General features: G+C 40.4%; 1 protein-coding gene across 1 annotated transcript in view; it reads left to right on the plus strand.

Annotated features, from left to right (window-relative positions):
* The first annotated feature begins 1,741 nt into the window (after positions 1–1,741).
* LOC137667502 (sodium channel protein type 1 subunit alpha-like) overlaps positions 1,742–22,300 on the plus strand; it is a 73,509-nt gene continuing 52,950 nt past the window's right edge. Inside the window, 6 exon segments of the mRNA XM_068408320.1 lie at positions 1,742–2,008; positions 8,824–8,942; positions 13,354–13,443; positions 14,233–14,361; positions 14,872–14,963; positions 16,066–16,338. Of these exon segments, the coding sequence (XP_068264421.1) occupies positions 1,742–2,008; positions 8,824–8,942; positions 13,354–13,443; positions 14,233–14,361; positions 14,872–14,963; positions 16,066–16,338 (970 nt within the window).

Consider the following 22,300-nt stretch of genomic DNA (forward strand, 5'->3'; position numbering starts at 1 on the left):
GAGTGCACTGTCAGCAAGTTCGCTGATGACACAAAACTGGGAGGAGTGGCTGACACAACGGAAGGCTGCGCAGCCATTCAGAGAGACCTAGACAGGCTGGAGAGTTGGGCGGGGAGAAATTTAATGAAATATAACAAGGGCAAGTGTAGAGTCCTGCATCTGGGCAAGAACAACCCCATGTACCAGTATAAGTTGGGGACAGACCTGTTGGAGAGCAGCGTAGGGGAAAGGGACCTGGGGGTCCTAGTGGACAGCAGGATGACCATGAGCCAGCAATGTGCCCTTGTGGCCAAGAAGGCCAATGGCATCCTGGGGTGTATTAGAAGGCGTGGGGTTAGCAGGTCAAGAGAGGTTCTCCTCCCCCTCTACTCTGCCCTGGTGAGGCCGCATCTGGAATATTGTGTCCAGTTCTGGGCCCCTCAGTTCAAGAAGGACAGGGAACTGCTAGAGAGAGTCCAGCGCAGCACCATGAAGATGATTAAGGGAGTGGAACATCTCCCTTATGAGGAGAGGCTGAGGGAGCTGGGTCTCTTTAGCTTAGAGAAGAGGAGACTGAGGGGTGACCTCATTAATGTTTATAAATATGTAAAGGGCAAGTGTCATGAGGATGGAGCCAGGCTCTTCTCAGTGACATCCCTTGACAGGACAAGGGGCAATGGGTGCAAGCTGGAACACAGGAGGTTCCACTTAAATATGAGGAAAAACTTCTTTACGGTGAGGGTGACCGAACACTGGAACAGGCTGCCCAGAGAGGTTGTGGAGTCTCCTTCTCTGGAGACATTCAAAACCCGCCTGGACGCGTTCCTGTGTGATATGGTCTAGGCAATCCTGCTCTGGCAGGTGGATTGGACTAGATGATCTTTCGAGGTCCCTTCCAATCCCTAACATTCTGTGATTCTGTGATTCATCTGTATGTCTGATGTCATCAGAAAATTATTCAGCAGCATGAAAGATGCCAGATCTGTAGTTTTAATGGGACTTCTTTCCCTCCCACCCTCATTGGGTTTATTTTCTCAGTTGCAATATATAAATAAATATGTATATCAGAATACCAGTTACAGATACTGAATAAAGAACCAGATATATAGTAACAGTTAAATTGAAATAAAAATATAATAAAATATAATAAAAATTGTTCTTATTATTAGCTAGAATAACTACCCATACAAAAACTTACTTGAAACCACTACTTTACTACCTCATAGAGTTGATTTTTATTTGTTTAATAGAAATTCTGATTCCACAGTGCTTGTTTTCTGATACTCTTGCTGAACTCAGTGGAAATTTCTGCATTAGCTCTGATGAACTGTGCTATTTATAGTTACCAATATAATCCTGATTGATTCCAGAGCAGTGTGAGGTGATTTTAAGATAATTAGTTATAGGAAAGAATGTATCTGATTGTTCTTAAGTATCATGCCTTTGCTTATTCAGAGTAAAAGACTATTATAGTCCTAGAGTTGAGAAATTTTTTCAGTTTATATGACTAGAATAAGAACCACACAAGTGCCTCTTACAAAGGTCAAATTACCAACTAAACTGCTTATTTTTTCTTTCTTTACTAATTTTCAGTATTGTGTATTTGAACATTCCAACATAGCACAAACAAAAGCATTTAAAAATAAATGTTATATCTTTCTTGGTGATTTTAACACGTTTGTTTGAATTTTATTTTCTGCTTTCTTTTAGTATTTTCCTATGCAGAAGAATAAATGGTAATTAAAATGTGCAGGATGAAAAGATGGAGCAGTCAGTGCTTGTACCACCAGGACCAGACAGCTTCCAACACTTCACTAGAGAGTCTCTTGCAGCTATTGAACAACGCATTGCTGCAGAAAAAGCGAAGAATTCTAAACAAGATCGTAAAGACAATGATGATGAAAGTGGGCCAAAGCCAAACAGTGATTTGGAGGCAGGAAAAACACTTCCGTTTATATATGGTGACATACCTCCAGGAATGGTGTCTGAGCCCTTGGAAGACATGGATCCATATTATATCAACAAAAAAGTGAGTCTAATATCAACCCTGTTCATATGCTAGTGTTCGGAGTGCTTTATCATATTCATTTCGTTTTCATGGAGTGAGTCATATGGCTTGTTACTTAAGTCTGTTAATTTGCAACCACGTAGGAAAATATAATTCTAATAATGTGGAAACATTTGAGCATTGCTAAAAGGACTAGGTGTACAACAAGAGACAGAATCCATCATCCTGAATGGTTACTAACCTTTCATCCTTTTCTTTTAATTTACATCAAAATTTATTCCTTTGATATAATTGTATTTATATCAGAGGAACATTTATATCAAAGCTGAAACATAGTATGTTGTCTTTGATTATAAGCAGTATATAATACCTATACAAACGTGTATACATAATAAATGAAATACTTTGCAAACTTTAAAAAAGTGAATATATAATGAAACTGAGTACACCAACACGCCACACTTCCTCTAGGGTTCTTCACATTTAAAACTGACAGCATGAACCAATGCATAGTGCATTTTGTTCGCAGAAATCTGCTTTGATAGCAAATTCTTAGGAAATTTTGGAATCAATAGAGAAATGCATAGATAAGCAGAAAATATCATAAAGAGAGTGTAAAACTGATTTAAAATTCTCTGGTGGAACTGGCCTTGAACAGGCCTGGAATCCTTTTAGGTTGATTCTGTTGCACAGCCCATATGTGGCAGAAAAGGTTCATGGTTTATAGTGATAGCTAGCTTGGTTGATGCTTTGATTATTAGATACTGTGATTATGAAAACTCTATAAATATCAAGACAGGAGTTATTTTGAGTTTCACAAAGTGCTGTGTTCTAAGTGTCTCAACTTGCTAAATTTTCTGTGATTTATGAGTCCTATTTTGACAAGAGAGGAAATACTGTGTGAAAGAATAATATTTTTATCTTTGTTATTTGATGCCTCTGAAAGAGCCTTTATCTGCCATTCACAGCATATGAAGATTTATCTTTAAATCACAGTTCTACTTTTACAAAGATAAAAGATGCATTTCTATAAAAGCAGACCTTATAGAGTTCTGTACTAATTGTGTCTGTTTATGATACAAAATCACATATAGTTACATCCCTACGTGCCCACAGCTCATCCTGGACCTTTATAGTCAAATCAGTCTGTCTTGTGTGTCCTACAGCAAAAACAGATACATGATAGGTATGACCTACAGGGGCACTTCTAGAGCCCTTAGAAATGGAAGACCCTTTCAGTCTTCACAGATGGAGCTGAAAACTTACTACATCAGACAGGTCTGATGATAGAGTCGCAAGAAATGGAGTGAAACGAACAGAACATATTCAGCCAAGTTTCTGTACTATTTGAACGGAAGGATCTTTTTATTTGCATATTAAATAACTTTTGGGGGCAAGTCATGTACCTGCTGGGATTCTCTTTGTGCTGAAGACCACACATCCTCTCTATGCACATGCTTTAATCTTCTACAGGCCAGAAATAGAAACAGCCCTGTCAGCCAAAGACAAGACAAAAATTTCTCACACACTACAATTCTCTCCATTTTTTCTGCTTTCAGTAGGGGGAAAATAGACTTTCCTAACAGAAATCCAACATCTATTTCAATTTTACATCAGTAATTTGATTTTAAAATATCTAATTCCTAGATTTCCTTATCTAGCTGTATGTGAATTCTGGAAAGATTTTTTTTTTTGTTTCACTTGTCATTTGAGAGTATTGGTAGCAGCTGATGCTCCTGCAAGTCTCAGAAGGAAAAATACTTTGAGAAAAACCTGAAGCAGAAGTGAACATCTCCAGGAAGACATGAAGGACTCCTTACGCTCAATGCATTTACCTCTGTACCATTTAACATTTCAGCTTTCTCTTTGTCCCTCTCTGAATTCCACCTTGTAAAGCCAAGGAGTCAGTCAGCACAGCCTCTCCCAGGGTAATGGTCTGACAACTGCTGCATGATGGTTAGAGATTTTATATTTCTGCCTGGGGAAGCATCTATCTGAAATGATATAGATCGAATAAAAACCACTAGAATGAAGGGAAATACTTATTTGCCAGACAGGGTGAGGACAAGTGTATGGATTAGCAGATGCCACTGTTGCTTCAGACCTCTATTAAGATCTCTGCATAAAGTATACCTGATTTATCAACAGAAATTATATCACTTTGCCTTCCAAACTTTCAAATAGGAAATAGAAATCATTGCCTACAGCACTGATCAAATGATACTAATGAACATGGTCACAGTGTTTATTCAGGAAACCTCTACAAGAATTTAGGGAATATCTTTTTTATCCCAAATTTGGGTCATGAGTGAAATCATCCATCGTTTGCCTCATACACAAGTATTGCATCCCACTTGCTGAGGGTTTTTTTCCTATTTTGTAGCAAGATTGAGCAAAGTTCACTGTGTTTTTGCATGCATTGAATGTTGAAACGTCATCTGGAGTGTTTTACATTTAATCTTTTGGACTTTTTTTCCTAAGCAATAGGTTTGTGCATGCCATGATTTATTACAGCTTAATACAGAATAAGACAGGAATAAATGAATGGGTTGAGCTGGTCTGAGAGCCTTAATTTGTGGATAATGTAGCCTTGAGATGAAAAGTTAAAAATGGGAAAACCTGTCAAGAGAAACAAATCAGATGTGCTATTTTTATGGTTTTGTAACTATTCTTCGATGCAAAACCTACAACCAAAGAGGACATATTAATGCCCAATGTTAGTCTGAAGTTGAAAGGAAAAGGAAAAAATTAACAACTGCTGTTTGACAGCAGAACAGCCCATTACAGCAAATTTACACACCTGATAGTATTATTGATCTACACTGTTATCTCAGATAGCCTAAATGCCAGCAACTGTACCCTTGGAACATAAGTATTGTATTATAATACAATACAATTCTTGTTCTTATATTCTTATGATTTTATTATCATGAAATGCTGCTGACTGTGGTGGTCAATAATGCTGGTCTTTAGAACTGTGAAGTTTATCATCCTAAATGGTTACAATGATCTTTTTTTAATCCAAAATTGAGTAAAAATGAACTTGGACTTTACCCATTTTTTGCGTTCCACTTCTGTGTAAGTGCAAATCAGTGTGTTCCCAGTATAATAGTGACTGCCTGTTCATGCTCAAGCTGCCATCATAAAGCATCAAGGATGTTCACACCACTGTCTATAGAGAAAGGATCAGCTGGAACCCCCTAAGATCCTGACCTGCAGGCGTCCATCAAAATCTGGTCCACTTGGTTTCACACTTGAAGGGCTGGCTGTTTTCTCTTGAATCTAGGCTGCTACATTAAAGAGGAGGGAAAGAATAGGTGGAACTAAATGGGTCTTGCTTCACTTTCGTCCTGCTATAATAGCATTGCTGATTGCCACTCCATGCCCTGCCTCTTGCCAGAAGGATGCTGAATGATATCTGTCAGAAAAGTACCTACTTTTGTCCTGGCACTTGGTAATTCAGTCCCTAATCTGGTCAAATCACTAGCTCCTGGGATTCCCAGGCTTGTCTTGGGTTGCAGAAACAAAAAGATCCTGTAAAATTGCTTTACTTAACTTCCTTACATCAGAAAATGTGAATGCACTAGTGATTTTAGATACTTTTGACAGTTGTAAGTGAAAGAATTTTTAAGTGAAAAGTTCTAGCAAAGCAAAAATTTAAGGTCCTGAAACATGGTTTCAAAAGAGAACCACAAAACCAAGAAGTGCCAAGTTCCAATATGCAATGAGTCTCTTGCTCTAGCTGCCCCTGGGGCTTTTCCTCAGAAGCTAAGGACCCAGATCAACAATATGTCACCTCTTGTCTTTCAGAAGGTCCTATGAGGTTTTAGATGGTGTTTATTTAACTGTAGGAAGTGGAAATGCAATGGAGTGGCAGTCAGCTTGCTAAATGTAGCCTTCCAGAAACTACACTTAAAGATAAAAGGGAGGAAGGAGAGGAGAAATAAGGTTTTGGGAACTCTTTGTCCCAAGAGGTGCGGACTCTTCCCTCTTAGCTGCATCTTCTCAAAATAATACTCCTTCTTTGCCCTGCTAAGAATGCAGTTTCCAGGTTTATATCAAATATGGCAGAACTTACAGAAGTGGGATCCAGGTTACAGATGCAAAAGCAGCAAATCAGAGACTTCTCTTTAGGGATTTCTTTGAATTTATATTCACACTTGAATACTTTGAGTGTGAGCAGGTTTCCTGCCTTTATAAAATGATTAGCACTTCATAAAACCTAAGCCCTGAAAAGTATACATAATCCTTCATATGCAAACATTAATCTTACAATTTGTTTAGAATTTATTTAGCTTTTCTCAGTGTATGCCTACTTTGTCCTGATAGCTTTGGGTACAATACTTCATGTTCATCCACACTGCCTACACATTGGCTTGCATCTGGGTTGAGAGTGGAGTGAGATATAGCAGGCTTACCAGGGAGGAAAGCTTACACAGGGATTGGATGTCAGCTGTTAAAAGTCATTCTGAAGGCTCCAGTCACAAAGATGCTTTGAGTGAAAAATTAAAACTGAGGTAGGGAATTTATGTCGTGTTGGTTCTGCTTATGCAGGGCAGCAGAAAGTAGAACAGCTAAAATAGCAGCAGCTTCCAACTGAAACTGGAATGGTGCCAGCATGCTGTTATTTTCCATAAGGCATGTTAGAAAAGAGATGTATGTTTAATATGCTTGTGTTCAGAGATTTTTTTAAAAATGTAGGTTGACGAAACGTAGGTGGTGTAGTCTTAGATGACAAAGTTAGTAGAGAGTGTGATTTTTAATGTATTTTGTCAACTACCTCATAGTTACAAAAGCCGAGAGTGTGAGCTGGAGGCTTCTGAGCTGTGAGTCCTGGTGGCTGGGGACAGACCTGGGAGGGGAAACTCACCTTCCGCCTTGGGGTGTGAGGCTTTAAAACATTGTGCCAAAAAATCAATCATCTGCTTGGTTGCTTCAGTACTTAAAATGAAAGCTTCATTTAAGGTCAGGTCATCTGCAGTTATGTTTTGAAGGTTGTTATCTGTAATCCATAACTGGAAGTGTAATTTGGAAACATTAGCTCAGGCTTTATCCCACTGTCCTCCATTTCATATGCAGTTTCTCAATTTCTGTGCAGAAGCAGGGAAATCAAATACATATCTTATACGATTCCTACACATCTTGAGTTTGCACTCAAGAGAATATAAAGTCTCACTATTAATGTCCCTTACTCTTAAGGGGTTTGGTCTGTATAGGAAGGTGTGCTGTGTAGAGCTGTGATGGAGAGAGCTCAGGGAAGAAACCAGCAAGTGATTTGGGACTGGGACAGCTTTTCCTCAGGGCTTAATCCCTCCTTCTCCTCTGCCTTCAGTACTTGGTATCTGTCACACTTTGGTGGAAACCCGCATCTCCGTGTCTCTCTCCACCTCCTCAGTGCTCCTAGAGGTTTGTATCTGTACTTCGTGGTCCATACATACTAAGCTTTCCAAATCTAAGCAAATTGAAGAATAGTCCTTCTTGAACCTCCTTGACATATTTTCTCTTTCTGCCAGCCTTCCCAGAAATAGCCTTGTAGTCCACTTGCTTACAGTCTTGAAGCGATGCTTGATGTCATGGACACCAGAAGAGACCAACATACCCTTTCCCACACTTCCACTGGCATTCTGGTTTACAGCTTACTTCACCAATGTAACAAAAACCAAGGTGGCTTTATCATAGCTTATTTATGAAATATACAGCTCTGACAAAACAAAAAAAAAAGGCAATTTTGGACATTTCTCTTGGGCAGATTCTTTAATACCTTTAATTCAGTTTGAGTTTAGGCTACAGTCCTTGCATCATCCCTTCCACTGCATGCAGCTTTCTTCTGAGTTACTGAACCTTGCTTCTGCAGTGTTTTTCATTCTTTTCTGATTGATCTTGCAGTTAAAGAGCACCTTAGTGCCACAAAGAAACCTGACAGTCCACATTTCCCATGCTGTAATGTTAATGCTGTTGCAACCTTGATGGCCTACAGTGAAAACAAAGCTATATTTGTAGGGTTTGCTCTCATACCATTTATGTTTGGCTCACGGATTTATTTGAGAAAAAGAGACAAGCTTTCAGCCTAGAGAGTCTTCTACAATTCTCTGAAGTAAAGCTTGACGCCTTTAAGTTTCTCCAAATTTGATAGACTCTTTAGCTGTTTAAATTTAATTTAACAAGTATGTGTGTTCTGGGAAAGTTTCACACCTGCAAACCACAGTTATGCAGGGAGGTCATCTAGGATGTATCTGTCTCTTGCTCTCCTCCAGTAAGGTGTATTCAGATGCCCAGAGTCCTCAGAGATCTACCTAATCATGACTAAATGTGTTACTGCTATTTCCCTCTCTCCTTAGCACATACACCAAGAAACAGACTAGAATAAAATATACGAACAAACGGGTAGTCTATTACATCAGTTTCTATAAGGATTTCTCTTACTAACACATCATTAACGCCCACAGGTAAGATTTCCCTGTTTATGGTATTTCAAACAGGAAGAGAGTTTTCTATGGGAAAACACAAATAAAATTATAATTTTAGTTAATCATTTTTGCACCTTTTTTTACAAGAAACACATCATGTAAATGTATCATATTGCTATACTGAGGTTGTTTAATGAAGAAATACTATAAAAACATAAATGAATTGAATGTTCTATGCTTAAAATTATATTTTCGTATGTCAGGTACATGAGGTAAGTACTGGAAATAAGTTTTATTTACAAAATGGGTTTTTATGTATTAACTTTTCAAAAAATTACAATTTTGGTGATTGATCACTAGGAACCATTTTAAAATGAGCATCTACAGTGAATACACACTTATTAAGTGTCTTTTCTTTCTCTTTTTCAGACCTTTATAGTATTGAATAAAGGGAAGGCAATCTTCCGATTCAGTGCCACCTCTGCCCTGTACGTTTTAACTCCCTTCAATCCTCTTAGAAAAATAGCTATTAAAATTTTGGTACATTCATATCCTTTTTCAATGGTGGTTCAAAATGTTACACACTGAAATTAAGAAAACATAACTCTTTCTCTTTTATTGTAAATAAATGTGTTTGTAGGCTGCTAATTTTATTTTTATTTTACAATGGAAGACTTATGGTAAGATTTTATAAATACTAGAAAATATGTATATATCATATAGATGCATTTTAGCTATGCTGTTGAATTTCAATACTTCTGCTGTACAAATCTGCGGACAGATTTAATAATCCATCTTGATTGATCTTTTAGAAAAGTTTCTTCAGATTTATTTTAACGTTGAATTTTTTTGCATCTCAGATTCTTTTTGTGCTATGAAGCCTATTCATAAAATAATTACTTTTTTTTTTTAAATGCAGTTTGTGCTCACAAACTCCAGAAGAGCCATGAGTTTTGCAAGCAATTAGGCAGATACTCAGCTGCTCAGGAAAGGCTAGCTCAGGAATATGTTTATAATGCCTTTTAGAGGTCCTTCTGAGGCCACCTTCAAGACCAGCTTCATAGTCTGTTGCAGCAGCATGCCTGGAAGCCTGGTTCATGCGTGTTGAATCTCACATTCCCAAACCTGCTCAGCTACACCATAAGCCCCCACCAAATTTAATACACTGCCAGAAAGCAGAGGCAGGAGTCCTGCGGGTGGTTTGCAAAGCATCTGTATGAGCAGATGATGGACAGAGTGGGGGACCATAACTGATGGGACAGTGCACAAGGTAAAGTTTTAGACTGGCATGTGGGATTGGTGCCTGATGTTCATAACAGGTTGATGGGAATTTCTAGCAGGTGAGGTTTTGATGCACTTTTCTTACAAAACCCCAGGACTGGGAAAAGTAGTCACCAAATGAAAACTTCAGTGTGACAGTAAGACTTTTGACATTGAACAGTTAGTCAAAGGCAGAAGTCTCACTATTAGAGACTGCTGGCAGAATCTTCTAGGTCTTTGGAAAAAGGAAGAAACAAGCCTGATTGCTGCTGACTCAGAAGACCTTTTTCTCTGAGCTCCTTGGAAGTTAAAGCAGTGAGAGAAGGTGAGGAAGGTGTCTGGAGAGGAGTCAGGGAGCATCTGGGGACAGTAGCTGAGAGACCTGACAGAGACCTAGAGACACAGTGGTGGTGACGGTTGGAAAACACAGCCAAATACGGTCAGATTGAAGCCTCTAATGAATGCTCATCCATTCAAGTTACAGACTCTGATTTACAATACCTTCCAACCCTGTATCTGTGCTAGTTGTGGGTAATGCTTTTTACTGGTGTACTGATTACTGAGTTTGGTTTTGGTTTTAAGTTCCTCCTAATTGTGTTCAAAGAGTATCCAGCTGGCCTTGATGGCAGTCAGAACAAAAGCAATTCTAATAAACAATATGCAATTCCAATATTTTTTCTTCTATCTATTAGCTGATTGTATGATCATGTAATTTAGCTCTATTATAGGAGGAGGTTTCCTTTCACTATATGGACTGATTTCTTTTCCAACCACACAGCTATGGAATGGGCTGTTTTTATCATAAATATAGACATGGGGGAGGTTATTTTTTCTATCTTAAACATAAGAATAGATGCATAGGTTCTTTTTTTCTTCTTTTTTTTTTTTTAATTCAGTATAGTACAAACACTGCAAATATGAGTATATTTAAATAAGAACCACGTAATATGTTCCATAATGGAGTTTAGATTTCAGCTGCTTATACAAAGTTAGCCACCTATATGAAAAAGATTAGGGAGTAGTGTTGCTTATTATTTTAAATAATCTTCTGACTTTAATCGATAAACTCTACTGCCCTCACGTTTTGAGGTGGGTCTTTGGCATTTGGCCTTTGTAACACAACTGTGCCTTTCACTTTTGGTGTGAAAGGTGTGTGTTGAGCACAATTAAATTGGCACATTGGTTGGAAAACCTTCATCTGTACGTCCTCCAAATTCTTTGAACCTCTGTACAGGGCGCTTCGGTAGCATATGCCCAGACATGCGGTCAGATGTTGCTCCCCCTGCAGAGAAACTGTGTCTCTGCCCAGTGCTCAGAGACTCCCTGCAATTGTTCTTCCTCACTGCTGGTACCTATTGTAATACCAGCTACAGAACTGGTAACATCATGAATTTCTCTCTCTCATGCTCTGCTGACTCACCACCTGGTGTTCTGTCTTTTTACTTTTTTCTTCTCCCATTTGCCTGCCTGACTCAAGTTAAGGTAGAGTGTGGAACCGAGGGGGCAGCACAGGAGTGATGGGAGATGGCCAGACTTTGGCAATTAAAAGGAAAGGATGAAAAGGTAAGAACAGGTGGGGGGTTGAGCAGACAGAAAAAGGGAGGTGGCAGTGGCTGGAGCTGCAGAGTGCAAGGAGTGTTGGAAAGGAACAGGGAGATGCTCTAGAGAAAATGTGGTACCTGCTAAGTACCCTTGTGCTACCTTTGGAAGCTGAAATTACAGTGTTACTCAGTGTGGCCTGACTGCCAGCAGGTATCTGTGAAACAAACTGTCAACGTTTTTTTTTTCCAATCTTTGTCTTCCACCAAGTCCACACAGGCGATAAAACCTCAGCTTTCCTAAGAGGACATTCAACTTCTTTAACTGTTTTATGAGAGTACTGAAGATGCAGCCAGGCATCTCCAAGTTTTTGAACTACCAAAATGGATTCTTTTTATTTAAAGGAATTTCCCAATTATATTAAGTCAGATGCTGGAGCTGTCTGTGGACTATGAGGACAAGCACTGTAAGGCATTCTAATCATTTATTCTTAGACACCGAACAACAATTTTTACTGTACAGAGCTTGTTTGACAACATGATCTTCAAAACAAGTTAAGTTACTTAATGAAAGATATCACAATATTTACTGCTTGGTCAGGCATTTAGACAAAAGTCACCCACCTATCTATGGGAATCAGGCAGCTAAACCCTTCCCTGTGATCTGAATGTTTACTTGAAAATATATGCTCAAGTTTGAATTGTTCAGCAGCTGTAAGCAACAATCTTAATGTTTGCACCAATTTTCTGCAAAGTTTAAGCTGAGGTGTTACTTCTCCTATTCTTCCTTCACTAGAGTGAAGGGTTGATTTTTTTTTTGGGGTGGGTTTTTTTGTCCATGGCATAAAAATAAGCCTCAAACAATAAAATGCTATCTACTTGATATAAAAAATAAATAAATAAAAAAAAAAATTAAAAAAAATCCTGGGCTCTTATATACAAGTTTATCTGTAAATGGTTTTCTTCAGTTTAAGCTAGCGTCTTTGCCAGTTATGTTAATGCAACTATTTTTAAGGAACACATCATTTAGAGAGATGACTAGAGGAAAAATTAGTTGAGTTAACCATTTGGCATAATGGTGTAGCGGTTCTTATTTTTTGCTGCCATCATGTGGCTATTTTGAGTCAGGTTTTGGTCTATTTTTGGTTACTTCAGTATTTCCAAATGTCTGAATAATCATGTTTATTGCCACGAAAAAAAGGAAGGACTGCACTGTTTGTAGAGCCAGTGATCTTGTAAACCAAGAACATCACACTGGGTGTAATGAAGCCCCAGCGGACTGTCCCAACTCCCCACCACAAGCCCCTTTGAGCTCTTAGCCTGGGTTTCATAGTCCCAGAATACCTAATTGTTCCTTTCTGGAACTCTAAATAAAAATTAATTTTCATTCTAATTTTCATCAGTTTTCCATGCTTTTCAAGCAATCACTACAAGATACTATTGAACCATTTTCAAATTATAGCATTGGTAGAACAACAGATGCTTTTTTTGCTGCTAATTTGAGAGACCCAAAATAATATTGGAAAATTATGCACCTGAATCTGTGAGTTCTCTATGGATTTCTGTTTCACTAACTGAAGCATGTACTGCTAAGCTAGTGATAGGGGAAAAAATGGAATATGGTCACTTCAGCAATTAAAAACAGTATTCTGTGTTTTGTTCTGTGTTTTTGACAGGCTGGCTGTGCTGGGGTGGTGTGTGCTTTCCCTACAGCTCTGATTCATGGTAAACAGGCTAAACTTTTTTTAACTTGCATTGCCAGCTGTTGAGTTTAGTACCAAAACTGTAGAAGTGAAAGACTAACGCTTACTCAGTCATGTCAGGTACTTAAGTAAAACAGTATTCTACTGCAAGTTATTTCAGTTTTTGCTGTTACTGAGCTCACATTACCTCCCAGGGGTGTGAGAGCTGTCTCCTTTGCCTTCCAGTACCAGCTGAAAACAAAACATGAGAACATCAACAGATCAAATCAGAACATCAACAAATCAAGACTAATATTAAAGTTTAATGTGCTAAAGTGAAAAAGTTAAGCAAAATATACGTACAATGTTTACCAAAGTCTAAAAGATTTGTGTAAGTGGCAAAATTTTACTGCACTTAAGATATATGGTTCATGTGATATTGTGTGAATTACTGTTTTGTTTTCCTTAACTATATCTACATTATTCAGCATGCTTATCATGTGCACTATTTTGACCAACTGTGTATTTATGACCATGAGTAACCCTCCGGACTGGACAAAGAATGTAGAGTAAGTTACATTATTTAAAGATGTCTTTGACTGATCCTCTAGGAGTCAGCATGCCAGTAACCAGAGTCATGTGTGCTGGCAGGAACTATCATGAGACACCACTACTATTTCCTCTCTAAACTATGTAGAAATGTTAAATAATTATTTAAATGTCCTTCTAGTAGAACGACTAGGTAGAAAAGAATGAGGGTTGTTTACAGATAGTATTCTACTGAGATTCCACTAGTTTTCTCTCATCTTCATGGTTTAGCAGCTACCCAATGTTTTTATCCCTCCTTTGTGCCACTGCATTAATAGCAGAACCCTGGCCATCTATTTGTACGCATTAGTTAAGGACAGCATATAAGCAAAAGGATTACTAAAGTAAGGATTCGGTGCATGCTTGCATTCTTCCCTTTTTAGAATTAATACTAGATGTTTTAGATGTTGGTGTATCCAGTAACTTATGCTCACAGCTTTCTTGGTTAACAGTAATGGATCTAGTGTTGCATACTTTGAAACTGACACCAATAATTTTTTTAATGTGTCTTTTATTTGATGGATTTCTTTATTTTGATTTATGTATAAGATCAGGATTGCTGTACTTCAACAGCATGTCACAACTAATGCATGTAAATACACAAGTATGTATGATGAATATAATGCATTTTAGAAGAAATTTCTTATTTACTGTATTTCTTTTCCAGTTTTGAAATTAAAAAACTCTTTCATTTGATCATCAGGTTTCTATCAGAATACCAATGTAAAATGTTACTACTTATTTTGATTAAATTTTCCTATATTTTCCAGGTATACCTTCACTGGAATTTACACCTTTGAGTCACTCATAAAAATCATTGCAAGGGGCTTTTGCTTAGAAGATTTTACTTTTCTTCGAGATCCATGGAACTGGCTTGATTTCACTGTCATTACCTTCGCGTAAGTTTTTGGTTTTTGCTTTTCTTTGAAAGTGAAGGGCAAAAAGGGCATGAAATTAGTATCGATACATATCAATTTCATTAAATGGAAATTCTCGTATGGATTTACTTTTATCTAAAACAATTTTCACATTATGCATATTTTGATGTAAACACAAATACTGCAGAAGCCATTAGTACAGCTAGTATTAGAGAGGCTAATTTCATGTCCTGCATTTTTTTCTCTGAGCAGAAAAGGATCATCCCTTTGAATTCATTCTTCAAACTTACCAATCTAGTCTAGATAAATTTTAGGCTTTCAAAGTTAAATCACTCTGATTCACTTCAGAGACTTAATTTAACTGAAGGCTCTGAAAGCATATTAATGCAAGGCAAACTGCAGTGAAAGGTAAACCTCTGACTGTTGCTATTTAATTTTTTGCTAAAAACGCCAAAGCGGTCTTGATGAAAGACCCAAGTAAGTAGCATAAACTTTGCCTAAATTCTGAATAACTGTGATTTAATCCTACAGGTATGTAACAGAATTTGTAAACCTAGGCAATGTTTCAGCTCTTCGAACTTTCAGAGTATTGAGAGCTTTGAAAACTATTTCTGTAATCCCAGGTAAGAAGTAACTGGTGTAAGGTGTTAGGCCCCTTGTACCTCCCAACTGTTCCTTTTTATCCTGTCATTGTGTTTGTGTGTGAACTCCCCTATTACAGATATGTGACAGAGTTTGTGGACCTGGGCAATGTCTCAGCGTTGAGAACATTCAGAGTTCTCCGAGCTTTGAAAACAATATCAGTCATTCCAGGTGAGAGCTAGGTTAAACACTGAGGCTGACTTTAATTCACTGAAACAGAATTCATATTTTTTAAACCCGTCTTTTTTCTTTCCACAAAAAGCAGGAATCAGAAGATATTAGAATTCACTGAAATCTCTGATTCATTGCTTTTTAACATGAGCTCTTTCCTTTTGAAATCAGCCTTTGAGTTTAACAGATTCTTGCATGAGACATTGCAGTACACAGTGTGTGGTTTGCATCGTACGATGTCAGGCTTTCTTCTCCACATTCAATGAATATCAGTAACCCTGAAGTTTTCTTACCCATGTGTATCTTACCTACATGATGTTATGTGGTATTTGTTGTGAATATTTGTGTCTAAAAAACAGAACTGTTTGAAATGTTGACTTAGTAAGAAGACGAAGGAATAAGATAATAAAGAATAGCATGGGCATTGCATGGGGGATTTATTATCTTCAAATTCTATGATTTTTCCAAACCACCTCCAGTTTTATAGCATTAAATTTTAATCCTATTTATTGTTGAACAGGCTTTTTACTACAGTCTTCTAAATCTAGTATGTTATAAAACTGATAATAGCAGAGGTTTGGGGCAAGAGGTATTGACAAATAAAAAGAAAGAAGACTTTTATGTGAGATTCATGTACAGCATGAATAAAAAAAGTCACTTGTTTTAGCATTAAAACAAGTGTTTTGAAATATATGCAACTCATTCCATTCACGGTTTCAAATGAACATAAATTTCAGCTATGTATTCATTCTCACAGTGAAAAAAGCTCTTCACAAATATGTTATCTCACAGACATTACAATCATTTATTTGGGCTTCTGCATGAAATCTGTAACTTTACTGGGAGACACTGTCATTTTTATGCTTTAAAAAAGTTTTGAACATCAGAATAAAAATTCCTTTGCATTTGCAGGCTTGAAGACTATCGTGGGAGCCCTAATTCAGTCTGTGAAGAAGCTCTCGGATGTTATGATCCTGACCGTGTTTTGTCTGAGTGTATTTGCACTAATAGGGCTGCAGCTGTTCATGGGCAACTTGAGGAATAAATGCCTGCAGTGGCCTCCAGAAAATTTTACTTTGGAAACAAATATTACTTCCCAGCTAAACAGCACCATAGGTGAAAATGGTACATTGGTTAATTCAACAGTGACTCCTTTTGACTGGAAGGGGTACATTGAAGATGAAAGTAAGTATTGTCAGCATAATTCTTATTGAAGTGATTTGTGGCTGACCCAGTTCTTAGAAAGAAGGAGGGGAAGGGGTGATACTTTAGTTAAGACAGAGTAGAAGTGTTTTCTCTGTCTCATAGGTCTGCTCCAAAGGCCGACACGGAAGAGGGAACAGGGAACATAGTCTCTCTACTTGATACAGCTCTTTTTCTCAGCTCCCTCTGCCAAATACACATTTTCCCTGAGACAGAGAGAGGTCCAAAGAAGTTCTTAAAATTACTTAGTAGTCTAAACATTTTCCATTCTGATACTTCAAAGCAAGAGCAGCAACAGATTGCTATGTAATTTCTGACAGATGTCAGAGACTTCTGACATTCAGTGAGGATTCCAGTGATGGAGTCCTCAGTATTGTCACCATCTATCCATTCTTGTGCTCCACTATCCTTGTTATTTGAAAGGGTTTATTTTAAAGTCTAACAAATTTTCCTGCTGCAATTTAAGCTCATTGTTCTTATCAACTTCACCATAGGCATCAAAACCAAATTATTACCTATCATTAATCAGTCTCTGAGGTATTTAGAGACTATTCTCATGTTGCCATGCCCTGTTCTCTCCTCTCTCAGTCTTCTTTTTGTATGCTAAGCAACACAGATCATTAACCTTTTTCTTGTACAATTTATTTTCTAGATCTTGATCTCTCATCTGGATCCTTTCTTGTTCGTAAACATCTTTCTTAAAGTGCAGTACCCACATCTAGGCATTTCTCCTCCACATGAGGCATACTAAGTAGAAAAGAAGGATTATGTGGTAGCATAGTAACTTACACCTCTGTTTTATATATCCTAGGCTAGGGCTTGCTGTTGTTTACGACTGTAACATCTTTAAATCCTGTTCAGCTTATGGTCTACCTGCTCCTGAATCTTTTACAGACTTTCACCTCATTGAGTTTCCACTTTGTATTTGCACAGTTCATTGTTCCAGCCTGAACAGCCCCCTGTTTTTTCAGACCATCTCTACAACTGTCTTGGATCTTTTAAATTGTAATTGTTTCCTCAAACTCACCACCATGCTTATCAGATCAGTATCATTTGCAAATTTGATAAGCATTCTTCCACCATCTAGATTAGTTAAAACCTGGAATAGCAGCAATCTCAGACAAACCTCTTCAGAAGCTGTTTTGATGCATCTTTCCATTTTGATAATTTCCCAAAGTATGATTTTCCAACCAGTTTTGCTGATACAGAGCAATCTGGCAAACTGAGAACAGATAAATACATTTCAGTACAGTTAATTGTGAGTTTACAAACCTAAGCTCCCTATCCTAAAAATCAATGCTGCACAATTCATGTTGAGACAGGTTCACAGGCATAAAGACTGTAGTTGACGGCATACATCATCTTTAACAGTGAAAGTAGTTACTTTTGGAGAAAAATAAGAACTAAAGGGGAGAGAGAGAAAGAAAAGGGAAGGGGAAAGGGAAAACTGAACACAGTGGCCAGCTGAAAACAGAAGCGGTGGGGTCTCCAGGTGAGTCTCCTCCCCTGGTTATCCTTTCCAGTGCAGCAGTGATCACTCCATAATACTTTTCCCATAGCGACTGTGTGTTTTTCATTAGCATCTTCTCAAACTCCCTACAGGTTGTTCCTGCTTACAGTACTATTAGCACTAATTGGAACGCTCTTTGATCAAGGCGGGTGCTGCACGGCTGGTTGGTTTTTAAGCTTATGCACACGTGTTATTAGGTCATCTAATATAAACCAAAATCTACGTGCAAGCAGTAGGAAAAAGGGGAAGAAAGAGGGGTGAATCTCACACCAGAGACAATTGCTTCCCGGGAGTACCTACTGCAACGATAATGTGTTTGCAGGTGTAACGTCATGAGAATAAATACAACATGAAAAACAGCATGAGAACAAAGTAAAAATAGTGCCACAGAGGCTCTGGAAAACACTGCCACAGCAGCTTACATGAGAGGTTGCAGAGCTGCAACTGAGAGGCAGGATTATAGAAATACAATTGGAAAGCTGTTAGCAATAGAGAGGTTAAGGCACCGAAGGCACTGTGGAGCAGCCAGTACTCCGACAAATTAAGGCTAAAACTCTGCAGCCAAAAAACTAAATAGTGTCTTGTTCACATAAATAAATTATTGACCAGGAAGGCAGTATTACCCCTGTATTTAGCACTACTGCAGTGGCTACTGGAATACTATATAAAGTTCAATTTAGACAGAATGTTGAAAAATTGGAGGATGTTCAGAAAAGAGCAGAATGATTAAAGGGTTGGAAAACATGCTTTATACCAAGATAGACCAAGAGCTCAACCTACTTAGCCTATCAAAGAGAAGGTTTAATGGGTGATTTGATCACAGTTGAGAAAAACCTCATGGGGAACAGAAATTTCATCATAGACATATCTTTGATCTAGCAGGCAAAGATATAATAGGTTCAATAGCTGCAAGTCAAAGCCAGACAAATTTCAAATAGAAATAAGACAGCTTCTAACTGTGCTCGCACAGCTGATCAATGACTATGATGGATTTCCATCTGAATTTCTTAAATCAAGATGAAATCTTTCTGTGAAACTCACTTTACTTGAACATGTGAATTCATGCAGCGACTTGAGGTTAGTGCGGGGGCGAGGGCGACATCGGGCTTAACCGGGCGGTTTTTCGTACTCTGGGCCCCCCCTGAGCCCCCCCGCGAGCATCAGCCCCGAGCTGCTTCCCTCTGACCCCGGACCCGGACCCGGGCCCGGGCCCGGGCCCGGAGGTGCCCGGCAACGAATCAGGAGAGGAGGGGGCGTAGCCAGAGGCACCGCGGGCAATTTAAGCGCTTTAAACGCTCCACCCCCTGTTATCGGGTGATAAAAAGCCTCCTGGAGGACAGGGACTAGTCCCTGCCCAGAGGGGAGAGGGAGAGTCATCAGTGCCTGTGTGAATCAGCAGTGACCTGGGTGTGTCCCAGGGCAGGAGAGGCTGCAGTCGTTTGCAGCTCGTTGGGGAGGCACTGACTCCCTCCCAGTGCACAAGGCGAGGAAGGTGCCAAGGAGCTGTGAACCAGGGGTGGCACCAACAGGTATTTCCCAGTTCAGTGAAAGAACAATGGTATCTACCCGGTGGAAGAAGACCAAAAATGGATGTGGGAACCCAGACAGAGCTCCCACGGAAGGAGGCGATGGTGCAGGTTGCGGGCTGCAGGGAATGCTACACCGTCTCTGTTGGTGTCAGGGGGCTGGTGTGCGCTGTGAGCAAGTAGATGATCTGCTTGGCCGAGCGGCACAGCTGCAAAGCCAGGTTGAAAGGCTTCAAGCCAAAGTAGAAAGGCTTAGGAGCATTCGGGAGGCTGAAATGGAGATAGACTGGTGGAGCCAGGCTCTGCCCTCCCTGCAACAAAAATGGGAGCACCTGTCGGAGAGCTCCCAGGATCGAGGGACCCCTGTACTCTGCCCCTCTCAGGCGGAAAACAATAACCTAGAGGAGAGGAGTGAGTGGAGGCAAGTCTATGGCCGTGGCAAAAGGCGAGTGCCCTCCTTGCCTACCTTGCCTCCACAGGTGCCTCTGAGCAATAGATATGAAGCCCTAGTGGAATACAGCCGGTCCAATGGGGATGTGGTGGAGAGGCAACCTATATCAGAGGTCCCACCACAGTCAGAAAAACCTGATGGGCGTATAGCTACCTCCTCCACAAGGAAGAAGAGGAGAGTTTTAGTGGTTGGAGACTCCTTCCTAAAGGGATCTGAGGGCCCAATATGCAGAGCTGACCCCCATCACAGGGAGGTCTGCAGCCTGCCTGGAGCCTGAATCAGGGATATCACCAGGCAACTCCCCAACCTGGTGAAGGCCACAGACTACTACCCCCTGCTGATCTTCCAGACAGGTGGGGAAGAAGCTGCATCCCGTAGTCTGAGGGGGATGAAGAAAGACTACAAGGCCCTAGGACGGTTGGTGAAAGAGTCTGGAGCACAAGTAGTTTTCTCCTCCCTCCTTCCATTTTCAGGTGATGACGTGGGATGGAACAGTAGGATTCTCTCTATTAACGCCTGGCTACGAGACTGGTGCTACAGGCAGGGCTTTGGGTTCTTTGATAATGGCTGGTTTTATAAGACAACAGGCGTGACAGTGATACATGGGAAAGGTTTATGTCGTAGGGGCAAAAGGGTTCTGGGACAGGAATTAGCAGGGCTCATTCGGAGAGCTTTAAACTAGATTCGAAGGGGGATGGGGTGGTAGCTGGGCTTGCACCACTGGGGCAACGCTCTAGTGTTGAGGTAGACCAGGAGGCCTCCCATCCCCCTGGGGTGAAATCAGGGGGTGAATCTGGGATGAAATCGGTGTGCTCAGCTCGCTCCCTGAAATGCCTGTACACCAATGCACGCAGCATGGGGAATAAGCAGGAGGAGTTAGAAATCCGTGTTCGATCGGGGGGTATGATCTAGTGGCAATTACAGAGACTTGGTGGGATGCCTCTCATGACTGGAATGTGGTCATGGATGGCTATGTCCTGTTCAGGAAAGACAGGCCACTAAGGAGAGGTGGTGGAGTTGCTCTTTATGTGAGTGAGCAGCTAGAATGTATTGAGTTCTGTCCAGAGGCGGATCAGGAGCGAGTTGAGAGTTTGTGGGTGCGAATTAAGGGGCAGGCTGGCAGGGGTGATACTGTTGTGGGTGTCTATTACAGGCCACTGGATCAGGATGAGGACGGTGATGAGGCCTTCTACAGGCAGCTGAGAGCAGTCTCGCAATTACAGGGCCTGGTTGTTGTGGGGGATTTCAACTACCCTGATATTTGCTGGGAGGCCTACTCAGCCAGCCATCCCCAGTCCAGGAGGTTCCTCCAGTGCGTTGATGATAACTTTCTGATGCAAATGGTGGATGAGCCAACTAGGAGAGGAGCGCTGCTGGATCTGATCCTCACTAACAAGGAGGGTCTGGTTGAAGAGGTGAAGGTTGAGGGCAGCCTTGGTTGTAGTGACCATGAGATGGTAGAGTTCAGGATCTCATGTGGCAGGAACAGAATAACTAGCAGAATCGCAACCCTGAACTTCAGGAGGGCCAACTTTGGCCTTTTCAAGCAATTGCTAGGGGAAATCCCATGGGACAGGGTACTAGAAGGTAAGGGGGCCCAAGATAGTTGGTTAGCATTCAAGGACTGCTTCTTCCGAGCTCAAGATCAGAGCATCCCAACAGGTAGGAAGTCAAGGAAGGGTACCAGGAGACCTGCATGGTTGAACAGGGAACTGCTGGGCAAACTCAAGTGGAAGAAGAGGGTGTACAGATCGTGGAAGGAGGGGCTGGCCACTTGGGAGGAATATAAGTCTGTTGTCAGAGGATGTAGGGAGGCAACTAGGAAAGCTAAGGCCTCCTTGGAATTCAACCTTGCAAGAGAGGTCAAGGACAACAGAAAGGGCTTCTTCAAATACATTGCAGGTAAAGCCAACACTAGAGGCAATGTAGGCCCACTGATGAATGAGGTGGGGGTCCTGGAGACAGAGGATAAAAAGAAGGCGGAGTTACTGAATGCCTTCTTTGCCTCTGTCTATACTGCTGGAGGCTGTCCTGAGGAGCCCCGGACCCCTGAGGCCTCAGAAGAAGTCAGGATAGAGGAGGAATCTGTCTTGGTAGATGAGGGCTGGGTCAGGGACCAATTAAACAATCTGGACGTCCATAAATCCATGGGCCCTGATGGGATGCACCCGCGGGTGCTGAGGGAGCTGGCGGAAGTCATTGCTAGGCCACTCTCCATCATCTTTGCTAAGTCGTGGGCAACGGGAGAGGTGCCTGAGGACTGGAGGAAAGCGAATGTCACTCCAGTCTTCAAAAAGGGCAGGAAGGAGGACCCGGGTAACTATAGACCGGTCAGCCTCACCTCCATCCCCGGAAAGGTGATGGAGCAACTTGTTCTTGGTGCTGTCTCTAGGCACATCAAGGATAGGGGGATCATTAGGGGCACTCAGCATGGCTTCACCAACGGGAAGTCTTGCT

The sequence above is a fragment of the Nyctibius grandis genome, chromosome 9, assembly GCF_013368605.1.
Source record: "Nyctibius grandis isolate bNycGra1 chromosome 9, bNycGra1.pri, whole genome shotgun sequence".
In the NCBI taxonomy this organism is placed as follows: Eukaryota; Metazoa; Chordata; class Aves; order Nyctibiiformes; family Nyctibiidae; genus Nyctibius; species Nyctibius grandis.